At 39.4% G+C, this 12,011-nt stretch overlaps 1 protein-coding gene across 7 annotated transcripts in view; it reads right to left on the bottom strand.

Annotated features, from left to right (window-relative positions):
* Positions 1-12,011, bottom strand: part of LOC132385266 (otoancorin-like) — a 128,708-nt gene that overhangs the window by 14,996 nt on the left and 101,701 nt on the right. For all 7 annotated transcript variants that reach the window (XM_059957287.1, XM_059957288.1, XM_059957289.1 and 4 more), the window contains 4 exons: positions 10,817-11,010; positions 10,613-10,706; positions 8,578-8,722; positions 3,455-3,636 (listed from right to left, as the gene is read on the bottom strand). In XM_059957287.1, the coding sequence (XP_059813270.1) occupies positions 3,455-3,636; positions 8,578-8,722; positions 10,613-10,706; positions 10,817-11,010 (615 nt within the window). The remainder of the gene's footprint in view (positions 1-3,454; positions 3,637-8,577; positions 8,723-10,612; positions 10,707-10,816; positions 11,011-12,011) is intronic.

Below are 12,011 nucleotides of genomic sequence, written 5' to 3'. Positions count from 1 at the left end.
GAAACCTTCCTGAACACACCTAACAAACTCCACCCCATTTAAGTCCCTTGCTGTAGGGAGATGCCAATCATTTTGTTTTCTTTCTTCCCCAATTCTGATAAAGAGTCTGAAACCTGAAGCATTATCACTGTTCCTCTTTCCACAAATGTTGCCAGACCTCAGCCCTGCTCTGTGGTTCCAACAATTGCAGATTTTATTTGTATACTCTCAAGTTTAGTTTTCGAAGAATGGCTGATGATCTGATTCGAACATCCAAATTCTCAGAGCTTGTCAGATATGTGCAGGGAGTTTTAATCATGCATTCAGATTTCTTGTGCAGAAGAAATTCAAAACAAGGTGTTGCTATTCATGACCCAAAATGAAGAATTTCTTCCCCTGGAGTGTCTGGAAAAATTGGAATTCTCTGTCCAAGAGAACTATGGATTCTCAGCTGCTGGGTATATTCAAATCAGGGGTCCATTTTTGATTTTTAAGGCAATCAACTGATATTAGGTATGTGCAGGAAATTAGCAGTGAGGAAAAAGATTATCCATTATCATGGTGAATGGGTTACATCTGCTTCTGTTTCTTATGATCTTCTCAGCATGCCCAGGTTATCAATTCATTAATTCCTTTATATTCTTCCATTGCCAAAGATAAATTTCACAACATTCATCTCAATTACACCGTATAATACATTATACTTTTGTTAAAAGTGCATATTTCTATTACCTAATGTAGTCCATAAGACCACAGGTTGTAATTGCTCCACTGGGTAAGATGGCAGATTCCCTTCTGTAAAGGTCATCACTGAATCAAATGGGTATTTATGGCAGTCAGTACATCCATAATCACCACTGCTAATACTATCTTTCTATTCCAGATTTATTTAATTAGCTGAATTTAAATTATCTGGTGTTCATGGTGGGATTTGAACTCGCTCCTTATATTAATTCAGGGTTCTCCAATAACATAACCACTGATATTAATATTCTTTAATACAATGCAGAGTTTTGCAGAGTACTTACAAAACTGCATTTATATGGCTGTTTCCAGTTCTGATTCTTGTGCTTTTAGAAAGATATATTGACCTTAGGAGTTCAGGACTGATTTTTATCAAAACTAAGCTTGCTAAGTTATGAAAACAGTTATGAATTTCTGTCGTTTTCCCCTTAGTTTGGTAATTTGATGGGTGATTGATTTGAACTATTTAAAATTCACACTTATTCAGGAGACAAGGTACAAAGAAAATACTTCCTCTAGTTGAGGAATTTCAGAAGAATTCAGAGAAATTCAGAAGAATTACCACAAGAAAGGACCTTCTCATCAAAAGGAATCTTTAAATGTGTAATTCCTTCCCAAATTAAACACTGTGAACACTTGTTAAGTAATACCTTCAACACTGAGATCCCACCGGATTATTTTTGTTGGATATGGGTGCAAAGGAATAGAAATCCAAGATACATGTGAACTATTTACAATGGTGTGACAGGTTAAAGGAGTGAATGGCCTTCTCCTTTCTTTATGTTTCTGTTCATGATTTTCTCTCCAGAGACCACCTGCCTAAATATAAAATAAATGGTGAAATGTCCTCAATCCACTCATTAGTATTTGAATTAAATTCATATATCTTGCCTTAAGCTTTAATTAACCCTCTATCATCTATTCCATCAAAAGAATTATTAGATTATTCACTGCTTTTTTTTCTAAGAGTATGATTAGCTACACAGCGTTAAATTGGTCTCATTCCTTAACAACCTCTTCAGTAAAAAAGGGGAGGTTCTTGTCAGCTGAAACAACTCTCTGTGATTTTCATAAAACTACCCACATTGCCATTCAAACTGGGTTGTCTCATTGCAGCAGCCGGTTTATATCATCATAATAAGACTTAGAAACTTAATAGCCAATCTAAATCACATACTCAATTAGCTACATGTTATTGCCCTGGGCTGCCAGTTATTTTTTCAATTGCTTCATTGATGTTTTCTGCTCCAAACTGCATCTTTATTTCATTATTCATCTCTATCTCCTGTTGCCACTCTGAACTGCTTTAATATCTCAGTAACCCTCATCAGAAAGCCATCTGAAAGACAGAGAACTGACAAATTTTCTTATAGAAGTATTTGGTAAAATAGGTAGATTTTAACTGAAGAAGAATAGAATGTATAAAACCTGACTGATGGCACCTGTCTTGGCCAGATACAAGGTAACTGTTGCGTTTGTCACATAAACAAGTCAGTTGATTGAGGAGGTGCATTTATGCAGACAGGGCTTGGAATCTGCATAGCATCAAGTATTTTCAATCAGTTCTCTTGCACTGAAGCCTTTCTGGGCTTCAAAACTAATGCGTTTGATTAACTTTATGTGAAGGAACTGTTGTTCAAAGACGACCTTAAGCCGTGCTTGAACATGTTAATGAGAAAAGATGCACGGGGTCTGCGTGTCTGTGCAGACTTTCTGATAATAGGTTCCTCAATCAAAGCTGTCCAGTTTATTGAGTGAAATTTGGCACTGTGGGTGGAAACATGGAACATAGAACAGAGCAGCACAATAACAGGCCCTTCAGCCCACAAACCTGCCTCACATAACTCCTTTGAACTTACCCCTTTCTCACTTACCATCTGAAATTAGATACTTAAAGTCAGGGAAAAGGATATCAGCTGTCTACGCTATCTATGCCTCTCATAATCTTATAAACTTCTACCAGGTCTTCTCCCAGTATGTGCTGCAAAAGAGAAAACAACCCAAGCTTGTCCATCTTCTCCTTGTAGCACGTACCCTCAAATCCAGGCAGCATTCTGGCAACTACTTATGCATCCTGTCCAAAACCTCGACATCTTTCCTATAATGACACATCTTGTGAGGACTAATATTTCCATAATGTGACCTAGAAATGAATGGGAAATCATGGCGGCAGAGTTGCATGACAGGCCATGTGAATGGTGCAATTGGAAGTGTGCGTGGATCCTGCCAGCAGAGGTTGCAGATATACTGAATTAGGGAAGACTACGGGACAATGTCCACGTTATTAACTCAGGGGTAGATGAAGTCCTTCAGGTCTAAGTTAAACAATGAAGACATGTAGTAATTGAAGTCATCACATGCAGCAGGGCACCATGTGAAAAGGGTATGAACACTGTGTCCCAGGAATCACCAGCAAAGAAATTCACTTCATTTACATGGTCAGTGAAGCTGAGCGTGCTTCTTGAGCAATGGTACTGGTAACTAAATCAAAAGCCGGCCTACAAATGCTCCCCAGTCCACTGTCATTTCTTTTTATGCTGTCAATGTCCCAGAAGAAAATTCACTTGACAGCACTCATGCTAAGAGTCCAATACCCTCTAAGGCACACTATTAGATTAGAATTTCTTCAAATTGTTCCTAATTCTTTTAACTTCATCATGACTGCATCTTCCCAATGATTGTGGAGAATACAACTAGGACACTATCACCTGTGGATATTGCAGCTACTCACCTCCAAGGCCTTTTCCTTTAAAGCTTCCAGCTGATCAATGCTGAAGCCTGTGACCACAGTCAGTGTGTCCAGAGAATCTACGAAGTCTCCCGTCTCAATGCAACGCAGTTGCGCCACAGTCCACATTCTATTTGCTTCGCCGAGAGCTTCAATTTTGTCAAAGGTGAGCATCTCTTCACACTCTGGAAGTCACGTAAATAAAGTATGAGAAAGACAACAGTCACAATCTTTAGAGTTTCTTTTTTCCTCAGGAAATATCAGATGAAAAATATCAGCTCTTGAAATGTAATGCAGGACAATGTAGCCACATTGACACAGGAACTCTACCTCACTCTTATTAGAAATCACTACAAAGCAAGTTCTTATATTTTCGTGAGGGAGTAATGGTTATTCTTTATTCTGCAGAATGGATTTTTTAAATTTAATCATCTTTGGCAATGGATGGAGAACAACAAGAAACCCACTATCAGGTTTCTTGAAACTCTTTCAGTCGTTGCACCCACTTGAGAAGGAAAGCAGGAGTGCAGGAAGAGAACATGAGATATCATTGGCAGACAAGTGAAAGGAGAATCCTAAGAGATTCTACAAGTATATTAACAGTAAAAGAGAGAACAGGATCCTTAAAGGATCAGTGTGGCCTTTTATTTGTGGAGCCATGGGAGATGGGTAGATCTGAAATGTATACTTTTCATCTGAATTTGCTGTGAGAAACTCATGAACAAGAGAATTCAGGAGAGAAAATAGTGACGTCCTGAAACATATCAATATTATGAAAGAAGAAATATTGCTGGTCTTGAGGAGCACAAAGATAGATGGATCCCTCTGACCTGACCAAGTGTGTCCTCGGACATTATGGAAGGAAATTGCTGGAGCACTGTCAGAAATTTTGACAAGGTCCTGAATGGTAGAATGAGTGTGAGATCATATGGGATTCAGTATGAACTAGCCAACTGGATTCAAAATTGGCTTGATGTAAGGATTCAGAGGGTGGTAATTGAAGATTATTTTCAGATTGGAGGACTATATCCAGGGTTTTGTTGCAGAGATCAGTGCTGGATCCATTGTTTTTGTCTTATATATCAAATACTTCAATGAGAATGAAGGTGGCATATAAGAACATAAGAAATAGGAGCAGGTGTAGGCCATCTGGCCTGTTGAGCCTGCTCCGCCATTCGATAAGATCATGGCTGATCTGGTATGGTCTCATCTCCACCTTCTTGCCTTTTCCCCATAACCCTCAATTCCACGATTATGCAAAAATCTATCCAAACTTGTCTTAAATATGTATTTACTGAGGAAGTCTTCACTGCATCACTGGGCAGAGAATTCCACAGATTCACCAGTCTCTGGGAAAAGCAGTCCCTCCTCATCTCCGTCCTAAATTTACACTTCTGAATCTTGAGGCGATGTTCCCTAGTTCTAAACTCACCTACCAGTGGAAACAACTTCCCTGCCTCTATCTTATCTATCCCTTTCAGAATTTTATATGTTTCTGTAAGATCTCCTCTCATCCTTCTGAATTCAAGCAAGTACAGTCCCAGGTGACTTAATCTCTCTTCATAGTCCAATCCCTCATCTCTGGAATCAACCTGGTGAACCTCCTCTGCACTGCATCCAAAGCCAATATATCCTTCCTCAAATATGGAGACCAGAACTGCACACAATACTCCAGGTGCGGCCTCACCAGTACCCTGTATAGTTGCAGCACAAGCTCCCTGCTCTTAAATTCAATCCCTCTAGAAATGAAGGCCAACAATCCATTTGCCTTCTTGATAGCCTGCTGCAACTGCAAACCAACCTTTTGCGATTTAAAGGTCAGTTATTTTGCAGGTGACACTAAAATTGGCGGTGTGGTGAACAATGAAAAATGCTATCTAGATCTAGATCAAGTAGGAAAATGAACAAAGAATTATGGGATTTAACCCAGCCAAATGCAAAGTGGTGCATTTCGAGAAGTTAAGCCAGAACAGGATTTACACAGTCAATGACGGCTTTGGGGAGTGTTGTAGAACATAGAGATTGAGGGCTACATATATATATATACAGTGTCTATAAAAAGTATTCATCCCCCACCCCCCCCCCCCCCCCCGTGGAAGTTTTCATGTTTTATTATTTTACAACATTGAATCACAGTGGATTTAATTTGGCTTTCTTTGATACTGATCAACAGAAAAAAACCCAGATCTCTACGAGATAATCTAAATTAATTACAAATATAAAATCACAAAATAATTGATTGGATAAGTATTCACCCCCTTCAAGTCAGTATTTAGTAGATGCACCTTTGGCACCATTTACGGCCTTAAGTTTGTGTGGATAGGTCTCTATCAGCTTTGCACATCTGGACACTGCAATTTTTCCCCATCTTCTTTTCAAAACTGCTCAACTTCTGCAGATTGCATAGGGACCCTGATTGAACAGTCCGTTTCAAGCCCAGCCCACAAATTCTCAATTGGATTGAGGTCTGGACTCGACTTGGCCACTCCAGGACATTAACTTTGTTGTTTTTAATTCATTCCTGTGTAGCTTTGGCTTTATGCTTGGGCTCATCGTCTTACAGGAAAACAAATCTTCTCCCAAGTTGCAGTTATCTTGTAACTGCATCAGGTTTTTCTCCAGGATTTCCCTGTGTTTTGCTGCATTCATTTTACCCTCCACCTTCACAAGCCTTCCAGGTCCTGCTGCAATGATGCATCCCCACAGTGTGATGCAGCCACCACCATGCTTCATGGTAGGGATGGGGTGTTTTTGATGATGTGTGATGTTTGGCTTACACCAAACATAACATTTAGTCTCATGGCCAAAAGCCTGAATTTTGGTTTCATTAGCACATAGAACCTTCTTCCAGTTGACCTCAGAGTTTCCCGCATGCCTTCTGGCAAACACTAGCCAAGGTTTCATCGAATTTTTTTTCAATAGTGGCTTTGCCACTCTCCCATAAAGCTGCAACTGGTGAAGCACCCGGTCAACAGTTGTTGTATGTGTGGTCTCTCCCATCTCAGTTACTGAAGCTTGTAACTCCTCCAGAGTTGTCATAGGTCTCTTGGTAGCCTCCCTCACTAGTCTCCTTCTTACACAGTCACTCAGTTTTTGAGGACGGCCTGCTCTAGGCAGATTTACAGCTGTGCCATATTCTTTCCACTTCCTGATGAATGGTTTAACTGTACTCCGAGGGATATTCAGTGACTTAGAAATTTTCTTGTATTCATCTCCTGACTTGTGCTTTTCAATAACCTTTCTGTGGAGTTGCTTGGAGTGTTCTTTTGTCTTCATGGTGTAGTTTTTGCCAGGATACTGACTCACCAACAGTTGTATTTTTTCTACAATCAATTGAACACCTTGACTGCACAAAGGGGGTGAATACTTATGCAATCAATTATTTTGTGTTTTATATTTGGAATTAATTTAGATCACTTTATAGAGATCTGTTTTAATTTTGACACAATTTTTCTGTTGATCAGTGTCAAAAAAGCCAAATTAAATCCACTGTGATTCAATGTTGTAAAACTATAAAACATGAAAACTTCCGGGAGGGAGGGAAGGGGTGAATACTTTTTATAGGCACTGTAGTTCCATGAAAATGGTGACACGGGAGGAGAAGAATGCAGATAACATGTATGGAGCTCTCACCTGTGGCTCCAGGTAGCTGCTTGCATGAGACAGTGGCCACACCCTGGTACATCGCTTCAACAGGTGGGCCTTATGTCCCCGTCAGATAGGGACATGCCTGTCCTAGCATGCAAAGTCAGCTCCTTTCCCTTCCCATCAAAAACCTATGCCCTGGGAGAAAAGATAGTATTCATCCATCTGATCAATGCTCCAAATGATTTTATAAGCTTCTGAATGGTAACCTCTCACCCCACCTTGCCTCAGGAAAAATAGTCCCATCCTATCCACCTCTCCTCACAACTGAAGCTCTTCATTACTGGAAAAATGCTAGTGAATTTCTTCTGCACTCTCTCTCTCTCTTTTAATTACATCCTTCCTTGGCTTGGCAATGAAAACAGTATACAACATTTCTTTGTAATGTCACCAACATCCTATATAATTGTAATGTGTTGTCCCAATAATGACCTATGGCGGTTGTCCGTCATTTCAAGGATGACAGAAGACCACAGGAGAGTTTTTAAAGAGGAAAAGCCGTTGCACTGGGGCAGTTCATCGGAAGTTTGGGTCCAGTCGGTATAACGAACAAGCTGCAAGTGGTAAAGACAACTAAATTACATGGATAGGAGTTAGGCAAATAGGACCAGCTCAGGAAAGCACCTTCGTCAACATGATGGGCCTGTTTCCATCCTGCATTATTCTTCAACACTTGAATCTAAAAAACTCACAGTAGTTTAGAAATTATTTTGATTTCAGGAGTCTTCTTCTGCCATTCAGCTTAGAAGTCAACATATGTGAAGAAAAATTGTGAGAAGAATATACCTGACTGCTTTCCTAAATTAGACTTGAAGCAGTTTGAAGTGCGTCATAGTATTTTATCATAAGGAGGCCAAAATATTCGGACATGTCAGGCTTTTCTCAGTTGTACATGTCTGAAAATTGCTATTTCCCATGTTGGACATGATTTCCAGTCAAAATACATCACTCTAGAAATTCATCTGGGTTTTTCTGGTTGTTATGCAGCTCTTCAACACCTGTTGTGAGCTTTGTGAGCTGACATTAGAAAAGAAAGATTAGCTTCATTTGTCACGTGTACACCGAAACATACAGTGAAATGCGTCGTTTGTTTCAAATCAAATCAGCGAGGATTGTACAAGTGTTACAATACTTCTGGCCCCAACATGGGATGCTCAAAACTCACTAATGAGTTTGCAGAGGATGCAGAGGGTTGTGGACTCAATCAGCTCCACCACCAGCACAAGCCTCCTCACTATTGAAGGCACCTTCAAATGGAGGCATTTATCATTAAGGACCATCACCATCTGGGACATGTCCTCTTCTCATTACTTCCATCAGGGAGAAGGTACAGAAGCCTGGTGACCCACACTCAATGTCTTAGAAGCAGTTTCTTCCCTTCGCTCATCAGATTTCTGAATAGGCAGTGAACCCACGAATACTACCTCACTATTCCTCTTTTGCACAACTTATTTATTTGGTTGTTTGTTATTGTAACTTACTTGTTGATCGCTTCTTCATGTTGGACTTTGGCTTATTGAGGATATAGAAGATCTTCCAATAAAGTGAAGAAAATTGATCAGAAGGAACGTTCGTGGCAGGCTTGTGAGAGGAGAGGATCTGCTCAAGGGCTATTTTTATGTCATCCTAAAGAAGATGTCAAGTATTACAATTGAAATGCATTTTAACAATAAAGTATAGGTATTTGATTACACATGAAAATATTACATGTACATGCAGATAAAATAATTGGACATCATCAGGAAATGGAGATTTACTGTAGATAAAGCCTGGGAGACACAGTAATCATGGAAATCAGAGTCAAAGGATTAAAGAGTGACAGAACATGGAGATTGACATTGACCTAATGAGGCCACAGCAACCCCTTACACTTATTCTATGTACATGCTGTTTTATACTTCCTACATTTCTATCAACTCCCTCAGATTCTTCCATTCACCTACACACAGGTCATTTTACAGTGGCCAATTTACCTACCAACCCACTTGTTTTTCAGATGATGGAGGAAACTAGGATGTCCTGAAGAAATCCATGTGATCACATTGGGAATGTGGAAGACCCACCCAGTCAATGCTTGGGTCACTGGAGCTGCAGACCTGATATACTACTGCTGGTTCGCATGGTAGTTGAATTATTGGACGGAAAGGAAAATCAAATGGTTAACGAGGTTACATTAAAATTATTTGATCATATTTAAAGTGCTGCACATTTTTGTAAGCAAGAAACACTAAAAAAACCAATTTTAAGTGGAGGCAGAAAATGCAGCAACACTGACCCCATGTTAAAGGTCAATGGGGAAGCTTGATGATGCTATGTCTTGTATCCAACCACAAGGCAACTGTGAAGCACTCTTCTAATTCCTTTGAGAAATAGCAAGTTTAATAGGACACAAGATACTCTACAGATGCTGAAAATCCAGAGTTACATACAGAAAATACTGGAAGAATTCAGCAGGTCAGGCAGCATCTACGGAAAGGAATGACGAGTCGACGTTTTGCGCCGAGACTCTTCATTAAAACTGTAAACGAAGGGGGGAAAGAAGCCAGAATAAGAAAGTGGATGGAGGGGAAGGAGTACAAGCCGGAAGTTGATAGGGGAAGATAGGGGAGAGGGATGAAGTGAGAAACTCAAAGGTGATAGGTGGAGGAGGTTAAGTGCTGAAGAAGAAGGAATCTAATAGGATAGGTAATGATTGTTACAAAGCTAAACATCACTTCCATCCTTTTTTTCAATGAAAGGTTTACTAGATGTGAGATCATGATGTCCTTTCCACGTACTGTATATGTGTTGCTCCTCCCGGATCACACTGTTGCTTTTTTATATTCTATTTTTCTGTGGCTTATTTTGCACTTTTTGTTTGAATGAAGTACCTTGGCATCTCTTTCAAAACTAAAGTCATTAGAAAAGTACAAATTGTTGTTTTCTGCTCACAGGCATGAGAAAAAACTAAATATCTTTTCCTCATGACTGGTCATGACATGCCAATGTGGGTAAACTCACCAATTCCACATTCCCAACTGGAAGCCATACCCAATGGGAGGACAGTGGGTTGAAGATTCAACGTTATTCACATTGTAGTTTGCTTTTATATATTTATTTATTTAGCAATACAGCGGGCCATGCTGCCCCAGCAACCCTACAACGCCAATTTAGTCACGGTACAATTTACAATGACTAATTAATCTACCCAGTATGACTTAGGACTGTGGGAGGAAATGAGAGCACCCAGGGAAAACCCTTACATTCCACAGGGACTCCTTACAGAATGAGCCAGAATTGAACTCTGCACTCGGAAGCGTCCCAAGGTGTAATTGCGTCGTGCTAACTACTACGTTACCATGGTGCACAACTTCACTTTTCTGACTTCTTGAAGCTTTTTCAGTAGTATTCATAACTTCTACCAAATGAAATGTTACACCAAAGAAAAGCCAGATTTTTGCTATTCAACCCTGTGGCTATATCTATAATATCAGAGGAATCATAGCTCTGGTGAGACCATTTCTAGAGTCTACTTACATCATTGGGAATCTTTTTAAAATCATCATGCTTGAGAACTGTCAGCAAGTCACCTAACAGAATCAATTCATCCACTGTCCAGCTTGAGATAGATCTAGATTTAAGAAAATACTTTATGTTGATATCACATTCTAAGTTGCCATAAACAAGTAGCTTGCCAAACACTGACAACATCTTATCTCACTAAAAGCTAACTCTGCTTACGAAAAGGTTGTCAAGATCTTTTCTCTGAGAGCATTTTTCTTCTCTTCACTGAATCGTCCACATTGGCGCAGTTGAGGAATTATTGCAAGGAAGACCGTGTTGTTCAAGTCTTTAAAGTCTTGATTATTGAATTCACAGACCAGAGAACCCAAGTTGGTGCCTTGCTCCTTAGTCAATGAAGAAGCAGTAAATTTCTGTTGACAAAGAAGAAAATAAAACCAGCAAATGAGTCACATAGCAAATCATCAATCAAGTTTTTTTGTTACATAAAATTCAAACATCACAAATTTTGCCTTTGTACACATAACAAATAAAGTTAATCTTAAATATTCTTTGGCTTTGGTCTTTTGTATCAAGGAAGCAGAGAGGTTACATTATGAAACTGGCAGTCTGGCCTAACTAGATACTGGCAGTGAGTACAAGTCATATGAGTAAATGCATCTAATTACATTTCCTGTCTAATCGCCACATCCGTTCAACCATTTTTTCCCTCCATCTGTCTAACATTAATGCTGACCGAGCCTCTGCTTCAAGTGCAGCTCATAACTCTCTGTTTTAAAAGTTGCTTTTGTTTCTAATACAAAGTCTTGCATCCTTGTAACCTTGCATTTCTGACCATTAGCTACTGGAAAAGCCATTTTTTAACTTATTTACCAAATCTTCTCATGCCAGGGGGCATCCTAATGGACTCCTTGAAGCTCCACTTTCATTCCTTTGTTCTGGAGACAAACACCACAAGGAATATCTAAACCAAAATCTCACATTACGGAGAGTTGAATAATTCTTTGACGATAAATTTAAAATTTTATACTTTGAATTTGATCATATTTTTACTCCAATATTGATTAAATTAAATCTTATTTAATGTACTGGGAACTGCTCCAAAATTCAATGAACACAAAACACTGCTTAGAAGTATTTGATCATTGAGTGACAAGGAATGGAAAAAAGTCCATCTGCCCAAAAAACCTGTGCCAACCATTTACTCTAATCCTACTATAATCTTATGTTATACTCCCCACATTCCAATCCAATTCACCACAGATTTTACCACTTACCTGCACATTACAATGGTTAATTAACCAATCAACCTGTATATCTTTGAAATGTGGGAGGGAACTGGAGGACACAGAGGAAACCCATAGGGTCTGAGGGAAAATGCAGCAGCTCCACACAAGCTGTGCCAGGAGTCAGG

The sequence above is a fragment of the Hypanus sabinus genome, chromosome X2, assembly GCF_030144855.1.
Source record: "Hypanus sabinus isolate sHypSab1 chromosome X2, sHypSab1.hap1, whole genome shotgun sequence".
NCBI classification, from domain to species: domain Eukaryota; kingdom Metazoa; phylum Chordata; class Chondrichthyes; order Myliobatiformes; family Dasyatidae; genus Hypanus; species Hypanus sabinus.
Note: the sequence above shows the minus strand (reverse complement) of the source record. Positions and strands in the feature narration are given on the sequence as shown.